The 13,004-nt window shown below is 53.6% G+C and overlaps 6 protein-coding genes across 6 annotated transcripts; 2 read left to right on the top strand and 4 right to left on the bottom strand.

Moving 5' to 3' along the window:
- Positions 1-34: 34 nt before the first annotated feature.
- Positions 35-2,083, top strand: SODALDRAFT_359006 (hypothetical protein; the record flags this gene model as incomplete). The annotated part of the gene is made up of 11 exons (XM_028614143.1): positions 35-56; positions 110-152; positions 299-353; positions 469-508; positions 624-695; positions 763-819; positions 916-1,015; positions 1,080-1,238; positions 1,684-1,743; positions 1,849-1,972; positions 2,069-2,083. 11 exons carry the CDS (start codon positions 35-37, stop codon positions 2,081-2,083), a joined length of 747 nt encoding a protein of 248 aa, XP_028466945.1.
- A 423-nt stretch (positions 2,084-2,506) lies between these two features.
- SODALDRAFT_359005 (hypothetical protein) lies at positions 2,507-3,465 on the bottom strand (the record flags this gene model as incomplete). Its single annotated transcript, XM_028614142.1, has 7 exons — positions 2,507-2,626; positions 2,662-2,777; positions 2,839-3,000; positions 3,038-3,076; positions 3,174-3,247; positions 3,347-3,385; positions 3,419-3,465. 7 exons carry the CDS (start codon positions 3,463-3,465, stop codon positions 2,507-2,509), a joined length of 597 nt encoding a protein of 198 aa, XP_028466944.1.
- On the bottom strand, positions 3,459-4,982 carry SODALDRAFT_294406 (DUF572-domain-containing protein). Its single transcript, XM_028608750.1, has 3 exons — positions 4,601-4,982; positions 4,420-4,531; positions 3,459-4,344 (listed from the first exon to the last, which is right to left on the bottom strand). Exons 1-3 carry the CDS (start codon positions 4,751-4,753, stop codon positions 3,683-3,685), a joined length of 927 nt encoding a protein of 308 aa, XP_028466943.1. The 5' UTR covers positions 4,754-4,982; the 3' UTR covers positions 3,459-3,682.
- Positions 4,983-5,082: 100 nt separating this feature from the next.
- On the bottom strand, positions 5,083-8,840 carry SODALDRAFT_378248 (Spc97/Spc98 family protein; the record flags this gene model as incomplete). Its single annotated transcript, XM_028614968.1, has 7 exons — positions 8,671-8,840; positions 5,974-8,584; positions 5,749-5,879; positions 5,580-5,657; positions 5,441-5,469; positions 5,346-5,361; positions 5,083-5,220 (listed from the first exon to the last, which is right to left on the bottom strand). Exons 1-7 carry the CDS (start codon positions 8,740-8,742, stop codon positions 5,083-5,085), a joined length of 3,075 nt encoding a protein of 1,024 aa, XP_028466942.1. The 5' UTR covers positions 8,743-8,840.
- A 709-nt stretch (positions 8,841-9,549) lies between these two features.
- SODALDRAFT_275584 (glycolipid 2-alpha-mannosyltransferase) lies at positions 9,550-10,952 on the top strand (the record flags this gene model as incomplete). The annotated part of the gene is made up of 4 exons (XM_028607987.1): positions 9,550-9,691; positions 9,765-10,025; positions 10,099-10,717; positions 10,796-10,952. 4 exons carry the CDS (start codon positions 9,550-9,552, stop codon positions 10,950-10,952), a joined length of 1,179 nt encoding a protein of 392 aa, XP_028466941.1.
- A 220-nt stretch (positions 10,953-11,172) lies between these two features.
- SODALDRAFT_294397 (WD40 repeat-like protein) lies at positions 11,173-12,809 on the bottom strand. Its single transcript, XM_028608749.1, has 2 exons — positions 12,536-12,809; positions 11,173-12,427 (listed from the first exon to the last, which is right to left on the bottom strand). The coding sequence occupies exons 1-2, from the start codon at positions 12,579-12,581 to the stop codon at positions 11,325-11,327; spliced, it is 1,149 nt and encodes a 382-aa protein (XP_028466940.1). The 5' UTR covers positions 12,582-12,809; the 3' UTR covers positions 11,173-11,324.
- Positions 12,810-13,004: the final 195 nt, after the last annotated feature.

Genomic DNA, 13,004 nt, shown 5'->3' with positions numbered 1-13,004 from the left:
ACACGGGATAATTGCAGTAAGGCTGAAAAATGCAATGAGGCGCCTGGCGATGTTTGGTCTGTGGGTAATTACAGAGTAAGATGAAGCATGTCGTCACGTGTGACGACAGGTGCTGCCGATCGCGGAAAGCAATATGTCATGAGATGGATGCAGTATGCCTCACAAAACAAAAGAAAGAAAGAAAAAAAGGGTAGCATCCCTCCTCAACCGGACACTTTGTGGCAATGGGCGGTGAGGGACAATATAACGATAGGGTTAAAGGTCTATACCTACTAGGGCGTCTGACATGATAATACAGTCACGTCGTCACACCGTTTGATTACGAAGCAGCCGCCTTAGGCCAGAGGGAAACGGTGACGAAAGAAGGCACATACGTTGTATCGAGTCGCGGTTTTATCAAGTGGAGACCGTATAAATGCTGTGATTAGACAAAAATTGAATGATTAAGCATATCTGCTGACCTCACAGGTCGCCTATGAACGACATCGGACATGGCACTTGGGTTTTTGTGAAAGAAGGATGAGTACATATGTCTCCCGCGCAATTTTGGCTCAATGGGTTAATGCGTCAAGCCATGGCCCTAAATTTCGCCTCTGAAATCTGAAATTTGCAATCATCGTCAGCCCATGTCGTCAAAAAGATGCACCGGGCGGCGACACACATTGCGGGTAGCATGACGGAAGTGGTCCCATTTCGTACCCGCCTACCATGTCTATGGTACTCCATACGATTATAGGAGGGAGTGTGTTGGGTCGGCTCAAGCGCCAATGAAAACTCCTTGGTCGTATATGATCATAATACAACTTGGACCCAACACAAGTACGAATAGGTAAAGGATGACGATGGTCTTGGGTATCTTGCCTACTCCGTAGAGGTCGCAAAATTGCAAGCTTCTTTTGGCGGACTTGTAATTAGGGGACAAGGGTCCCGGAGAAGGGAACTCTCGACCGGAGATCTCTCAACCGGAGATACTCTCGACCGGAGACGCCCATCCGGAGCGCCTCAGATCTACTCCGTAAGTCGAGACAGCTCTTCACAACATGTCAAATTTAAATTCGCCCATGGCCACCACTGGCAAGAAACCCCAGAATTTGTAGGGAGGAACGCCAAAGGCTTCCAGCCTTCATACCCGTTCCGAATGCAAACCATTTACGGATACTGCGTACTTTGTCCAACGAGACTGGTGAACAGATCAGCCCCTCCCCCAATCAGGCCCTCCACAAATCATTGGCGGGGAAGTGGCCCTAGCACATAGTAAAGAAAACGCCAAGACTTGTTAACCAATGACATCATAAAGCTTTGCCTGAAGGCGACCATATGTACCTAGATACTCGAGACTTGTCACAAATACCTGAAGGGGAGGGCCGTAATGCATACTTCCGTCCTCCTGTCAACTCTTACTGAAGGTGGGAAGGCATGCGAATAAGGTATGCGGGTTTGTGTAAGTTGTTTGTACTTCGGACGTACATACCTAGGTGCCCTGCAGATTTTGTCCATTCGCCAAGACGCTAACGCTGCAAGCAGGTGCTTCGACCCGCCCTTAGTCGCCTCCGACCACTAAAATAACACTTAGTCGCGTGATTCTGACTTCACGGGCGCCATTTGTGTCAAGGATTTGCAGGGTCCTACCCTTTTCGACATGTTTCTTTCCTCCATTTCCATTTCCCTCACACCCTGTTCCAGGCCCATTGGCAGTACTCGAGCCCCCCTCACCCGGTGTTGTCCGTCTTGTCCCAAATTCCCGTTGCCTAATAAGGTACCTACCTACCTTAGGTACTGAGCACGTCCATTCCTAGGTACCTACACCAGTACCGAATCCTAGTGTAAAGCCTGCTCCCACACCTAAAGAACAAACCTCTCCAGGCTTGGCCCCAACTACTTCGTACTTTCGTCCATACCTCACACCCCCCCTTTCTCAGACATCATTCAGATCGTCGTTCGACCCGCCCTCTTTGTATTGCCCGTTGCTGCCGTGCGACGTATAGTACGAAGTTATGCCGATAATTACTCCTGTAGCATCCTCTCAAATGGCTGTGAAGTCAGAGGGGTGTGTTGTCTCCAAGTGTAGGCATGGGACGACTAGGGACTGAACGTACACGTAAATTAATGAGTGCGCCTGAAGAGAACCCCTGTATCCACTGGAGAAAGATGTTCTCGTCTAAGTGGTCAACTGGCTCTTCCACCTAGTCTTACCTACACCGTCAGTAACCACCTATGAGGCTGCCGCCACCCAGCTGTACACTTTGCCCTTGGCCAAGCTATTAAAGGACTCCCCCCCCCCTTGCCCCGACTCTGCCATACCTGTCCCATCCCGTTCATGATTCTACAGAAGTAGACGTGAAAAGCTGTCTATCCCAAGGTCGAGTACCAAACAACACCGAAACGTCACTCCAATCCACTAAAGTTTTCTTTCTGTCAATATCGGCGATCGAATCTATCACACTATCAAGCGTTTTTTTAACTCCTCTTACGTCGCTCTCGAAAAGTCATTTCGAGCACTCTTCCTCTAAACCTCCCAAATACAAATCCATTCGGTCTTGGGCCAAATCTCGCCATGCCAGGTCATCAGGACGGTATCACCACAATGACCGGGTCCGTTCCGGTTTCTCAGTCTCCTCCTGCCGATCTATCCACCTACCAACGGTCCATGCACCAACACACCAAGCGCCTACTGGAAGCTGCCGGCCAGTCTTCCCACAGGAGGCCACAGGGCGCCCGGTCAGCGCCCAGCGCATCGTCAAGTACGAACTCGGCCAGCTTGTCCACCTGATGATTGCCTCGGTATAAGAAGTGTTGTCAGTAGGATGTCGTCCCGCAATACTCGCCATTTTCCTCCACATGTCGATCCGAACTGCTTGGACACGAAGGGGCGACTCGCACATACTTTTGAACACATTTCCCAGCAGCAACCATGAGAGGACGAGAAGCCTGGCAGTTTGATCATTACGGGGGCGAATCCCAACATTCCGAAAGGACGGATGCACCAGCTGAAATCTGGGCCTAGAGATGATTGAAGTTTTATCTTGGGTTCACGTACATGCGCGGCGTTTGGGCGTTTTGGAAACGTATTTGAAGACTCATCACGAACAGCAACACGAGTCTAGTCAGCATACACGATCAGTGGCAATGAATGGTGTTCTCTTTTTTCGTCCACTACCATGATCACTCCTGACCTCCCATTTTCGTTGCCACCATCGCCGCCCGTGTTTTGCCTTGAATAGAAATCGTCGCATCTTCATCCAACGGCCTAAATTTCGGTGGTAGGAGCTTGCTCCTTGGGAAAGTATACTGGCTTCGTCCGACCAGAAAGATATCACAAAGGTTAACCTCGGAAGCCATTCGCTACGGGGGTGCTTGCACAGGAACTTGGAAATCATGCAGGGGCCTTCCGACACACACACACGTGGTAGCCCCTCACCGCATGACAAGATGAAGTGGGGTTGTTAAAGATGGCAGAGAAGGCATCGTCTTCATAAGTACGGCCAATATCGTGGGTCGATGCATATCGGTAGTTTATTTAAAAAAGGTCGTGCATACTATGTGGACATCCCCCAGTGAGAGATGAACCTCGTGTCCCAAATGGCCATAATAACGCCCGTCGTTCCAAAACAGAAGTTCGCACTTGTCGACCCCGTGCCTTTCCTTTGTCTTCCTTCTTCAATACCGGTCCATGCATCAACATTCATACTAGTGGTGTCTTCTTTCTGATGCCCAGCTTGGCTGCGTAGTCCACTTTCTTCTTGGGCGCTCTTTTGAAGGTCGGTGGCCGAGGTGGCGGGGGCATAGCAGCGGCGTCTGACTGCTCACTGCGACTCGAGGATAGAGAGACGACAGAAGAAGATGATGATGACCCATCCACGGTGCCAACTAACGGTCCATGTCCGCCTTGCTCTTCTACCACCACTTCCACGGTCTCCTCTGTTCCCAACGTTCCTCCCCTGGCGCGCTGCTTCGCCGCCGCGAAAGCCCGGCGTGCGGCCTCCTCGTCCTCCCGCTCCTGCCGTTCCCGCTCCTCGTCCTCGGGCCGCACGATATAGTCAGCAAAGTCGACGCCGTCCTTCTCGCTGCGCCGGATGCGGGCGTTCCGCTGGCGAATCTCGTCGAGGGCATCGGCGGCGGCCATCTCGGCGCGGGCGTCGGCGTTCTTGGCTTCGAGGTCGGCCATGGCGTCGCGCTCCTCTGCCGTTTCGCCTGCGGCCTCGGCCTCCTCGCGTTCGAGCCGGTCGAGGCGCTCTTCCACTGTTTCTTGCTCGGACGCGCGGTTGCGCCAGGGTTCGAAGTTCCGAACGGCGCCTTTGACCATGGCGTATTCGTTTCGTGCGGGGTCCGTCCTAAAGATGATTTCTGAACCCGTCTTTTGTTAGTCTCGAGGGTCTTTCTCATATATAAGGAAGTGTGTGGGGAATGTAAGGGACCTACCAGCCGAGCACCGCGTGCACTTGATGGAGAAGAAGAAGATTTGGATCCCTAGGTAGCGTTCGTTTGGGGGTGTCTCCTTGCGGCTGTTGAACTTTCGGCCTTTGTAAATGTACTACCGCATTTCAGTTAGCACGTCATGATAGCCTTGGATAGAAGTGATGTCGAGAATGCAAAGACTTACCTCGCCGCATGTAGTACACTTCATGCTCATCGGCGCCATGATACGGACAGCCTGGACTTTAGGTCCTGTCTGCTTTGGCCCGCGCCTCCGGGCGATCTCGCCCGGATCGAAATCGGGGGGGTAGTACTTGGTGGTCACTTTCCGCTCAGACATGGTGGGCGACTGCCGGAGGGTAGCTGACTAGACGTTCGGGCTGCGTCGATTACAAAGTCGTAAGGCCGTAGATGCTAAATGAAAGAGCGAGTCGTAATGTCCGAGATTGTAAGTCGTGGGTGGGAAGAAGACGTGTGTGGTTATGTTTGGGCGACGTTTGTAGTTCAGAGTTGAACTTCGATATGTTTCTCCTTATAATAAGCCTTGTACGAAGTACCTTTAAGTTTGTCGAGGATAAGAGTACGAAGCGAAGTATGTGACCCACACTGCCGCCACCAGCCACTACCTTAGGCCTGGCTAGCCAGCCTTGTCCCGTGACTTCAAGATCATTATGTCAGCTCCTTCTGGACGGAAGGCGATATGGTGCTGACATAATTCATGGGACCGTTTCGTGGCGAGACATCTCCCAATATGGAACCTCCGTTTCGCCAACGTTCTGTGCCGTGTGCCTCCAACTGGGTGAACTTCTACGGAGCAAGCTTGGCGGGACGACTTCGTTCTGGATCTCCGTTCGCTTCGTCCTATCCCGGACATTCTGCCTTCTCCTCCTTCACATGCTTCGGATCACCAGACTACGGATTAGGGGTCTTACATGGTGGTAGTTGGCACTGGCTTGTCAGCCCGTCGGTTGGCATTGCAACGCAAAGGGTTCGAATGTACAGTACCGAAGAAACAAGGGCGGCCCACCTCACACGCCCCTTGTCCTTGTTCTTGTCCTGTTTCCTACAGAGACTGCTTGAGTTATGTATTCCTACCGCGTAACGAAACAACCCGAAGAAAATAAAGATTCACTCCCTGCTTCGTACGTACGTACACGTATATGTACCAGTCGGATCACGGTGCCCCACTCAAGGCCACATCCTGCAGCATGCAGACCCTGCTTCGGAGTCGAGGTTATGGGTGTCTATGGGCGAGGTATGTGGACTGCGAATAGGTAACCGTATGTAATATCGTGGGTATCTCAGTAACAGATCCCGGCTCAATGGCTGGGTGACCCGATCGTAAAGTTCCACTCGCCGGGGATTGCCCCGATCCCGCTGGGAGGTGCAGGGGTTGAGACTCCGTATGTATGGCCCCTTTTGCGTTGGGAAATCAGGGAAAATCCATGTAGATCCCCGGATGAGCGCTGCCGCAGAAAGAAATCCAAGTTTCTTATAACTTGGCACGGCTGGGCACTAGCCTAGGTAATTACCTACTCCCTGATAATCATCTCTCTTCACGTATCCCTGCCTCTAGCATCTCGGCCAACATGTCCCATTTAACTGCTGCGTCCTTCCCTGAAGCTCGTGCAGCCCCTCTCAGACCGCCACAAATAAACCGCAGGTGCCGGTTATAGTCGGCGGATATCTCCCTCAGCGAATGAATATAGCTCTTCTCTCGGAAGGAAGACCCTGCCGCGGGGCTGGCGAATCCATCATCGTCGTGGTCGTGGTCGTCGTCCCCATCACCATCTTGAGACCGCCAAGATGATCCGGGACCCTTGGTTTTGGGAGATCCTCTGAGTGGAGACGCCACCATAACTGACATTCGTGAAAACTCTCGCTTCTCCCGCGCGTTCTGGGCGTCCTTCCGGGCCTCTTCCTGTGCCAATCTGATTGCTAGGTCCAAAACATCAAGAATCGCGTCTCGAATTGGATCTAGTTTGCTGCCTAAGCAGGCCGCGTCAGTCACTTGTTTGGTAAGGTCAGAATGGACGGCGATCATGGTGTCCACGTCGTGAGCTTCCTGAAACTGCCGACGCAGTTTTTCCATGCTGGGCGCTAGAACCAGCGTTGCCAGATAGGTCTGCAGGCAATTACAGAACCACAAGAACCTGAAACGCAGATCATAATAGTCGACATTCTCAGCCCCATTGTCCGTGTCGTAGGTGTGCTTGTCGAGCAGACGGGGTCTTTTGAGAACAGAGGTTGCTCGGCGGATCTGCAACAGGAACGTGAACACTGCCTGGTACCGAGCCAGGGTTTCGTCGGTAAGAACGATTTGCACAGGCCACGAGAGGCGGTAGGAGATACCAATCATTGGCAGAAGTGCCCGGACGGAGTCTCGGGCCTGGACAGGGTCGATGCGTTGTGCGTTCGGAGTCATGGCCGAAGTCACCAGGTGTGCATCTAGGCAGGGTGAAAAGGATTCCTGGGCTAGTCCTGCGAGGAAATAGCGGTCACGCCAGTCGGTTCTGAGCAAATCGATTCTGGCAAACAGGTTCTGGCAGTACGTGTCCGCCACCGCGCCGTCGGACATGAAGTAGAGTCGTTCCAAGGCATCCGCATTTGCCTGCAGGCGACAAGATTCCATGAGAACCTGCTTGAGGGCCTCCGAGGTTGCATGCTGCTTGCTTTGGACCCACGAATGAAAAGCGGAGCCGAACAGCTCGGAGAATGGGGCAAGCCCCAGCTCGGCCGAGCAAACGGCGTCGAAAGTCAAGTGAGGCTCGGGGTGTGTCCACTGCTTCCGGCTGCGCTCGAACCATCCGAGGTGCTTGAGGACTACAATACTCTTCCCGGCAGTGAAGATCTTCGCAGCACTTGGCTGAAGGAAATTGGGTACGTGCAGCTGCCCGCTTGATGTTCGTCTCAGCTTGAATTGGTCACGCCATATCTGATTGCGAAGGAGCTGGGCGGATGACTCTGAGACGAAGAAGATCTTGTCTCCCGGTATAAGTTCTCCCTCCTCCATCCAGTGCCGGATGGGCCGCAGATAGACCTGAAAACAGTCGAAGAATATGCGGCCGAGAAGCTGATACCCTTCTGTGCAGTCGGACGCCTGGGCAGCGCCAATCTGATGGTACAGGAGCTCCAGATAGCGAAATGCGCCAATATTGGGATATTCCTGTTGCTCCCGCACAACATTGGATAAAGAATATAGCGGATCTAGCAGGGGCTTGAGCTCTTGTTGAATCGCAATCAAGCTGACAACCGTGTCTTCTTGCGCATCGACCAGGCGACATTGAATGGTCGATATGTGCTTGTCAAGAGATTGCAGACTAGTAGAGACGTTGCTGCGGAATCTCTGCAGAAGCGGCGAGGTTTGTTGCTTGCTTTCGAATGACCGAAGGACGGACAGTTGACGTCCGGCTTCGGCGAACCAGTTGGACAATGCCCGGTGAGTTTCCCAGGCGACATTGGCCATCTGGTACTTCGTATCTGGGAGTCTGTTCTCCAAAAAGAGGGACGTCGGGTGGCCCTGGAGCATAAAGAGCACTTCGCGTATCACCTGGAATTCAGTTACGGGAACTTTGCGCGAAGGCACCGTCCCTCCCTGCTCGGCCCTTGGAAGGCGCCATGACTGGCTTTCGCGGACAGCCTTGAGAGCAGCATGATTTTCCGTGGCTACCTGAAGGTCCTCGGGTTTTCGATCATGCGAGGTGTCCAGTGCAGAAAGTGAAGTGTCCTCGGACTCCCGAGACGTAGCGGACTTGGCGTCATCAAGACCATCGTCGGAACTGTCCAAGTAGTCAACGTTCCTCCACAGATCGGGATCCCCATGCCAACCGTCCTCTTTGGCAATATCCTCCCATGTCAAACGGGGGCCGGGGTCAACATCGGGTTCTTTCAGTAGGTCTAACGCTGCGAGGGCTGACTTCTGCGCAGGCTGGTCGGCTACCTCCAGGAGGAAATGGAGGATTTCGGGGTGCCATTTTGAAGGGACTAGGGCCAAGGAGGAGAGTCTCTGACCGAGAGCATCGGCGAGACCTTCACGGTGTTGGATCCTGAACCTCTCCTCGAGTCCGTCGAGTCTCTCCTCGACGTCGAATTGGTTGGTGCGGAGAAAATTGTGATGCCTCAAGCTACGAATAGAGGACTCTCGGTAGAGGTTAAACCGGTCTCGGTCAACCTACAACCAATCCAGTCAGCTCGGTGCCTTGACGACTGGGAAAGAGGCCCGTATCATCGTTTAGACATAAATATAAGCATGCACACCTTACTCGAGGTTGCTGTGATGAGTTCGACGAGCTCATCGGTCAACGCGCTCAACTTGGCAAGGTGGGTCATGTTGTTCGCATGCTATAAATTGGTTCAGATATGTGAGGGAATATGCATCGAGAACAGACCCGCTCGAGACAGAGGCTGTGGGAGAAGCTGCCTTCAGCTATGAGCGTGGCTCTGCGATACTGAGCAGTAATATCTCCAAGTTGAGATGATGTCGGATTGAAGACGCGTGAGGTGACGCGACGGACGGCTTAGTAAGATCCTTAGGGGCGCCAACACTTGTCCGGCCCGCCCCTGCAGCCTCTTAGGCACACTGTTGTACAGGGGCTTATTACGGCTTACAGGGAACACCCGCTGTTTGCAGGAGTCACGGCAGGCCAGAAACCTTAACAGACCCAGTAAAAAGTCCAAAGCCGGCGCATCATTGGCCACAGACGATCTCGATCTAAACTTACGTCGTACGTACCGCGTGAAGTCAAAGCTCCCAAATTACCTTGCTTCGTAATTCGTCTCCTTTTGCAATCACAAGCTTGCTGCGACTTTGACGATGTGGCCTGGCTGCCACTACGAAAGTGATTAGGGACACTCCGTAGTTCCTCTCCCAACCCCCCCAACCGCGACCTTGCGCCCTTCTCTCTCACACATACACTAGCTGGCCAGTCAGACCATCTACAACTCGTTTGCGCCTGGGCTTTCGCCGCCCTCGATCGAATGAACGATCCTCATTCCATCCATCTCGGGTCCATACTCCCACGACACGACGATACGGATACACCTCACTCAATGGCTGAATAAGGGTGAAGCCCCCTTCCCCTTCCAACTCCACACCTCACTTGCCGCCAACTCTGCGACGCCCACCGGCCATCAACCATGGCACTTGCCCGACCAATTCGCGCCCTCATCGTTGTATCGATATTCCTGTGGTGCTTCTTTCTCTACCAGATCTTCGGGTCCTCTAGCCAGATCCGGCTCCCAGAGCGTTTCGGCCATGAAACGGATCCAATATTAGACCGTGAGTTGACCGCAACCGGTCTTCAGGTGAATCTGCGTGGTTTGGCAGTGCTAATCCTTGGGTGTTCCAACAGCAACGGGCGAACCCGAAGGGACCCTGATGTACCCTTCGGATGAATACAAGCCGGGCATTCCCAACTCGGCACGAATCAATGCGACGATCTTGGCCTTGGTTAGGAATGAAGAGCTCCATGGGATGCTTCAGTCAATGAGGGATCTCGAACGGACATGGAATCACAAGTTCAACTATCCGTGGACTTTCTTCAACGACGTCCCCTTTACGGAAGAATTCAAGGAGAAGACAAGTGCTCTGACGAATGCAGAGACCCGATATGGTATGATGGAAACTCATCGTGTCTCTCGTCCCTTCCGCCGAATCTGTTTCTGACCGAAATCGTCTGAATCTAGAACTCATTCCCAAAGAACACTGGGACATGCCATCATGGATTAATAACGACCTATATGAGGAGTCTGTTAAGACACTCAAAAAGAACAAAATCCAGTACGCCGATAAGCTTTCGTACCATTCCATGTGCCGTTGGAATAGCGGCATGTTCTACAAGCACCCCGCGCTCGAGAACGTGAGGTATTACTGGCGCGTCGAACCCGATGTCCACTTCTTTTGCGACATCGATTACGACATCTTCCGTTACATGCAAGACAATAATAAAACATACGGTTTCACCATCACACTATACGACGCTCCTAAATCCATTCCGACATTGTGGCCCGAGACGATCAAGTTCTTGGCTCAGCATCCCGAATACCTCCACAAGAATAACGCCCTGGACTGGCTCTCCGACAGCCTTCGCCGGCCCGAACACAACAAGCAGGCCAATGGGTATTCAACCTGTCATTTTTGGAGCAATTTCGAGATTGCCGATATGAACTTCTGGCGGAGTAAACCGTACGAAGACTATTTTAACCACCTGGACCGCGCTGGAGGGTTCTTCTACGAGAGATGGGGTGATGCGCCTGTCCACAGTATCGCGCTTGGTCTCTTCGAGGACAAGAGCAAGATACACTGGTGAGTCTATACCGGGACAATTCCGTTTCCCTCGCGGATTAGTGGTGCAAGATGTTGCTAACGCGTGGCGCGATTCAGGTTCCGAGACATCGGCTACCAGCATATCCCCTTTTTCAACTGTCCCAACTCGCCCAAGTGTCGCGGGTGCGTCACGGGCAAGTTTACAGACGGCGAGTCCTGGCTCCACCGGGAAGACTGTAGACCGAACTGGTTCAAGTATGTCGGCATGGATTGACCAGGATTTGGAACCTGCAAGTTTGGTGTTGATGGTTACGCGTGCCGTGCAAAAATCTTCGAATTATGCACTTCGGTCTCTGAAAGACCAACATTTTCTCGTCGGCATCTGGTATACACACGAATGGGTGTCCGGCGTAATGGAGGGTAGGTAAAATTTCGTGGGCTACCACTACCACGTCGCTTGCGCGATCAAGTCGGACTGGGGCGTTGTACTAGTTGCACGGCAATGGTAAAGGTGTTTGATTCTATAGACGGATGATTGGGGAATATCATGACACAAATAATACAGACGCGCAATACAACAGTGGTAACCGGAGCTCGAAGCTCGAGCTGAGCTCCGATACGAGATAGCAACCCTTCAAAGCATGTTCTATGCAGACGTGCCGAAGACGGTGACAACGCCTGATGTCCCGCCCACACAGAACTGATCGCCCCAGCCGTCTTCTTTCCAGGCGATACAGCTCGTGACGTTTGTCCTGTCTTTCTCCTTGCCGTCCTTGCCGAGGACCTTCTTCTTCGGCTCAGAGCCCGGGGGACCCCACGGGACGCGGACCACAGCGGCCAACTCTCCCGTCAGAAGATCCCAAGCCCACACCTTGCCGTCGCTAACGTTGGCCGTTCCCGTCCCTGTCCCTGGTCCTGGTCCTGGTCCTGTGGTAGCCCCAGCCGCCGTCATCTCATCGCCAGCAACCACCCATTTCTCGCGACCACCCAAGACGGCCTGGACACGAAACTCCTCGTTCCGCCAAGCCGGGTCGGAGTAGGTGCGCAGACAAGTGCCGTGCTCGCGGTCCATAAGGCGCAAGCGGCTATCCAGCGAGCCGACCAGCACAGCGCGGCCGTCGCGGGCGAGGGACAAGCTCGTCACGCTGGCACCAACAACATCGGCGACGCAGCGGCCCATGCGGACGTCGTAGGCGCGCACGCGGCCGTCGACGCTGCCCGCCAGGACCTCGGCGCCGCGGACGGCGAGGCAGGTGACGGCGTCGCGGGCTTCGTCGAGGACCTGGACCGGCTTGGCGTTGCCAGACTTGGCGTCCCAGATGCGCACGGTGGTGTCGACGCCGCCGGAGAGGACGAGGGAGTCGGAGTCCCCGGCGAAGCGGACGCAGTTGACGCGGGCGGTGTGGCCGTGGGCGGTGCTGCCGAAGCGGCGGGTGGTGGTGGCGGTGGAGACGTCCCAGAGGAAGACGGCGCGGTCGCCGCCGGCGGAGACGAAGCGTTCGTTGTCGGCTGCTACGTCTAGCGAGAGGACTTCGTACCCGTGGGCGGAGTAGGATTGGATGAGACGGCCTTGGGGGATGACAGGGAAAGATGACGAGGATTTAGCAGTGATGTGGGAGGTGGAAGGAGTGGGATAGACGGTTTCTGGCTTTGAGGGAAAGGGGTTATAGAGTCTTATGGTGCGGTCGGAAGAGCCTGTGAGGATGTAGGTGCCGGGTGAGGCCGAGTATGCGAGCGAGTGAATCGGGCCTGGGACAAGCTGTCAGCGATGTGGTTCACTCGAGTTGCCGTCGGCCTCTCAAAAGCTATTGGAAAGGGATATGAGATAACACGAGGGTGGTGTGACTATCAACGGACCATTTGAACCCAAGAGATGGGCAACGGGTTCATCAGGAAATGACATGGTGGTAGGGAGTTGATCGGTTCGTTTCCCATGCTGTTCGTTGTGATCCACTAGGGGAAAGATTCATGATTCGGCGATAGTGGTTCGTATAACGTACTGTAAAGGATCGACAGCTACCACTACCTATCCCAGGAATGGGAGGGACGTTTTATACTGCCATCTTGAGCTCTGTGATGAGAGGTCGCGAGCCCATATGTTGTATGCGTCTCACAAGTGGACCAAGCGCACTAGGTAATGAGTTATAACAGTATCGTGCTTGTGGTGCACCGTAGCGTAGTGTACGTAAGTATTTAGGGTCCCGTTTTAGGGAAATATGGTCAAAACCAAAGATCGGGGCCGAGCACGGAGCTTTACCGGATCCTGACTAAAGCTCTGAAGTCCGTACCGTAATAAGAAGCCGCTTTTGTACTTGTACGGATAGGG

This window comes from Sodiomyces alkalinus, assembly GCF_003711515.1.
Source record: "Sodiomyces alkalinus F11 unplaced genomic scaffold SODALscaffold_4, whole genome shotgun sequence".
Lineage (NCBI taxonomy): Eukaryota > Fungi > Ascomycota > Sordariomycetes > Glomerellales > Plectosphaerellaceae > Sodiomyces > Sodiomyces alkalinus.
Note: the sequence above shows the minus strand (reverse complement) of the source record. Positions and strands in the feature narration are given on the sequence as shown.

Excerpts from the sequence above, each read along its gene's own strand:
- SODALDRAFT_294406 (XM_028608750.1), bottom strand. The coding sequence starts at position 4,753 with ATGTCTGAGCGGAAAGTGACCACCAAGTACTACCCCCCCGATTTCGAT. Across the intron at positions 4,532-4,600 it reads AGTGTACTACATGCGGCGAG|TACATTTACAAAGGCCGAAA; the intron begins GTAAGTCTTTGC and ends GAAATGCGGTAG. Across the intron at positions 4,345-4,419 it reads GTGCACGCGGTGCTCGGCTG|AAATCATCTTTAGGACGGAC; the intron begins GTAGGTCCCTTA and ends AGACGGGTTCAG.
- SODALDRAFT_294397 (XM_028608749.1), bottom strand. The coding sequence starts at position 12,581 with ATGTCATTTCCTGATGAACCCGTTGCCCATCTCTTGGGTTCAAATG. Across the intron at positions 12,428-12,535 it reads CCATCTCTTGGGTTCAAATG|GCCCGATTCACTCGCTCGCA; the intron begins GTCCGTTGATAG and ends AGCTTGTCCCAG.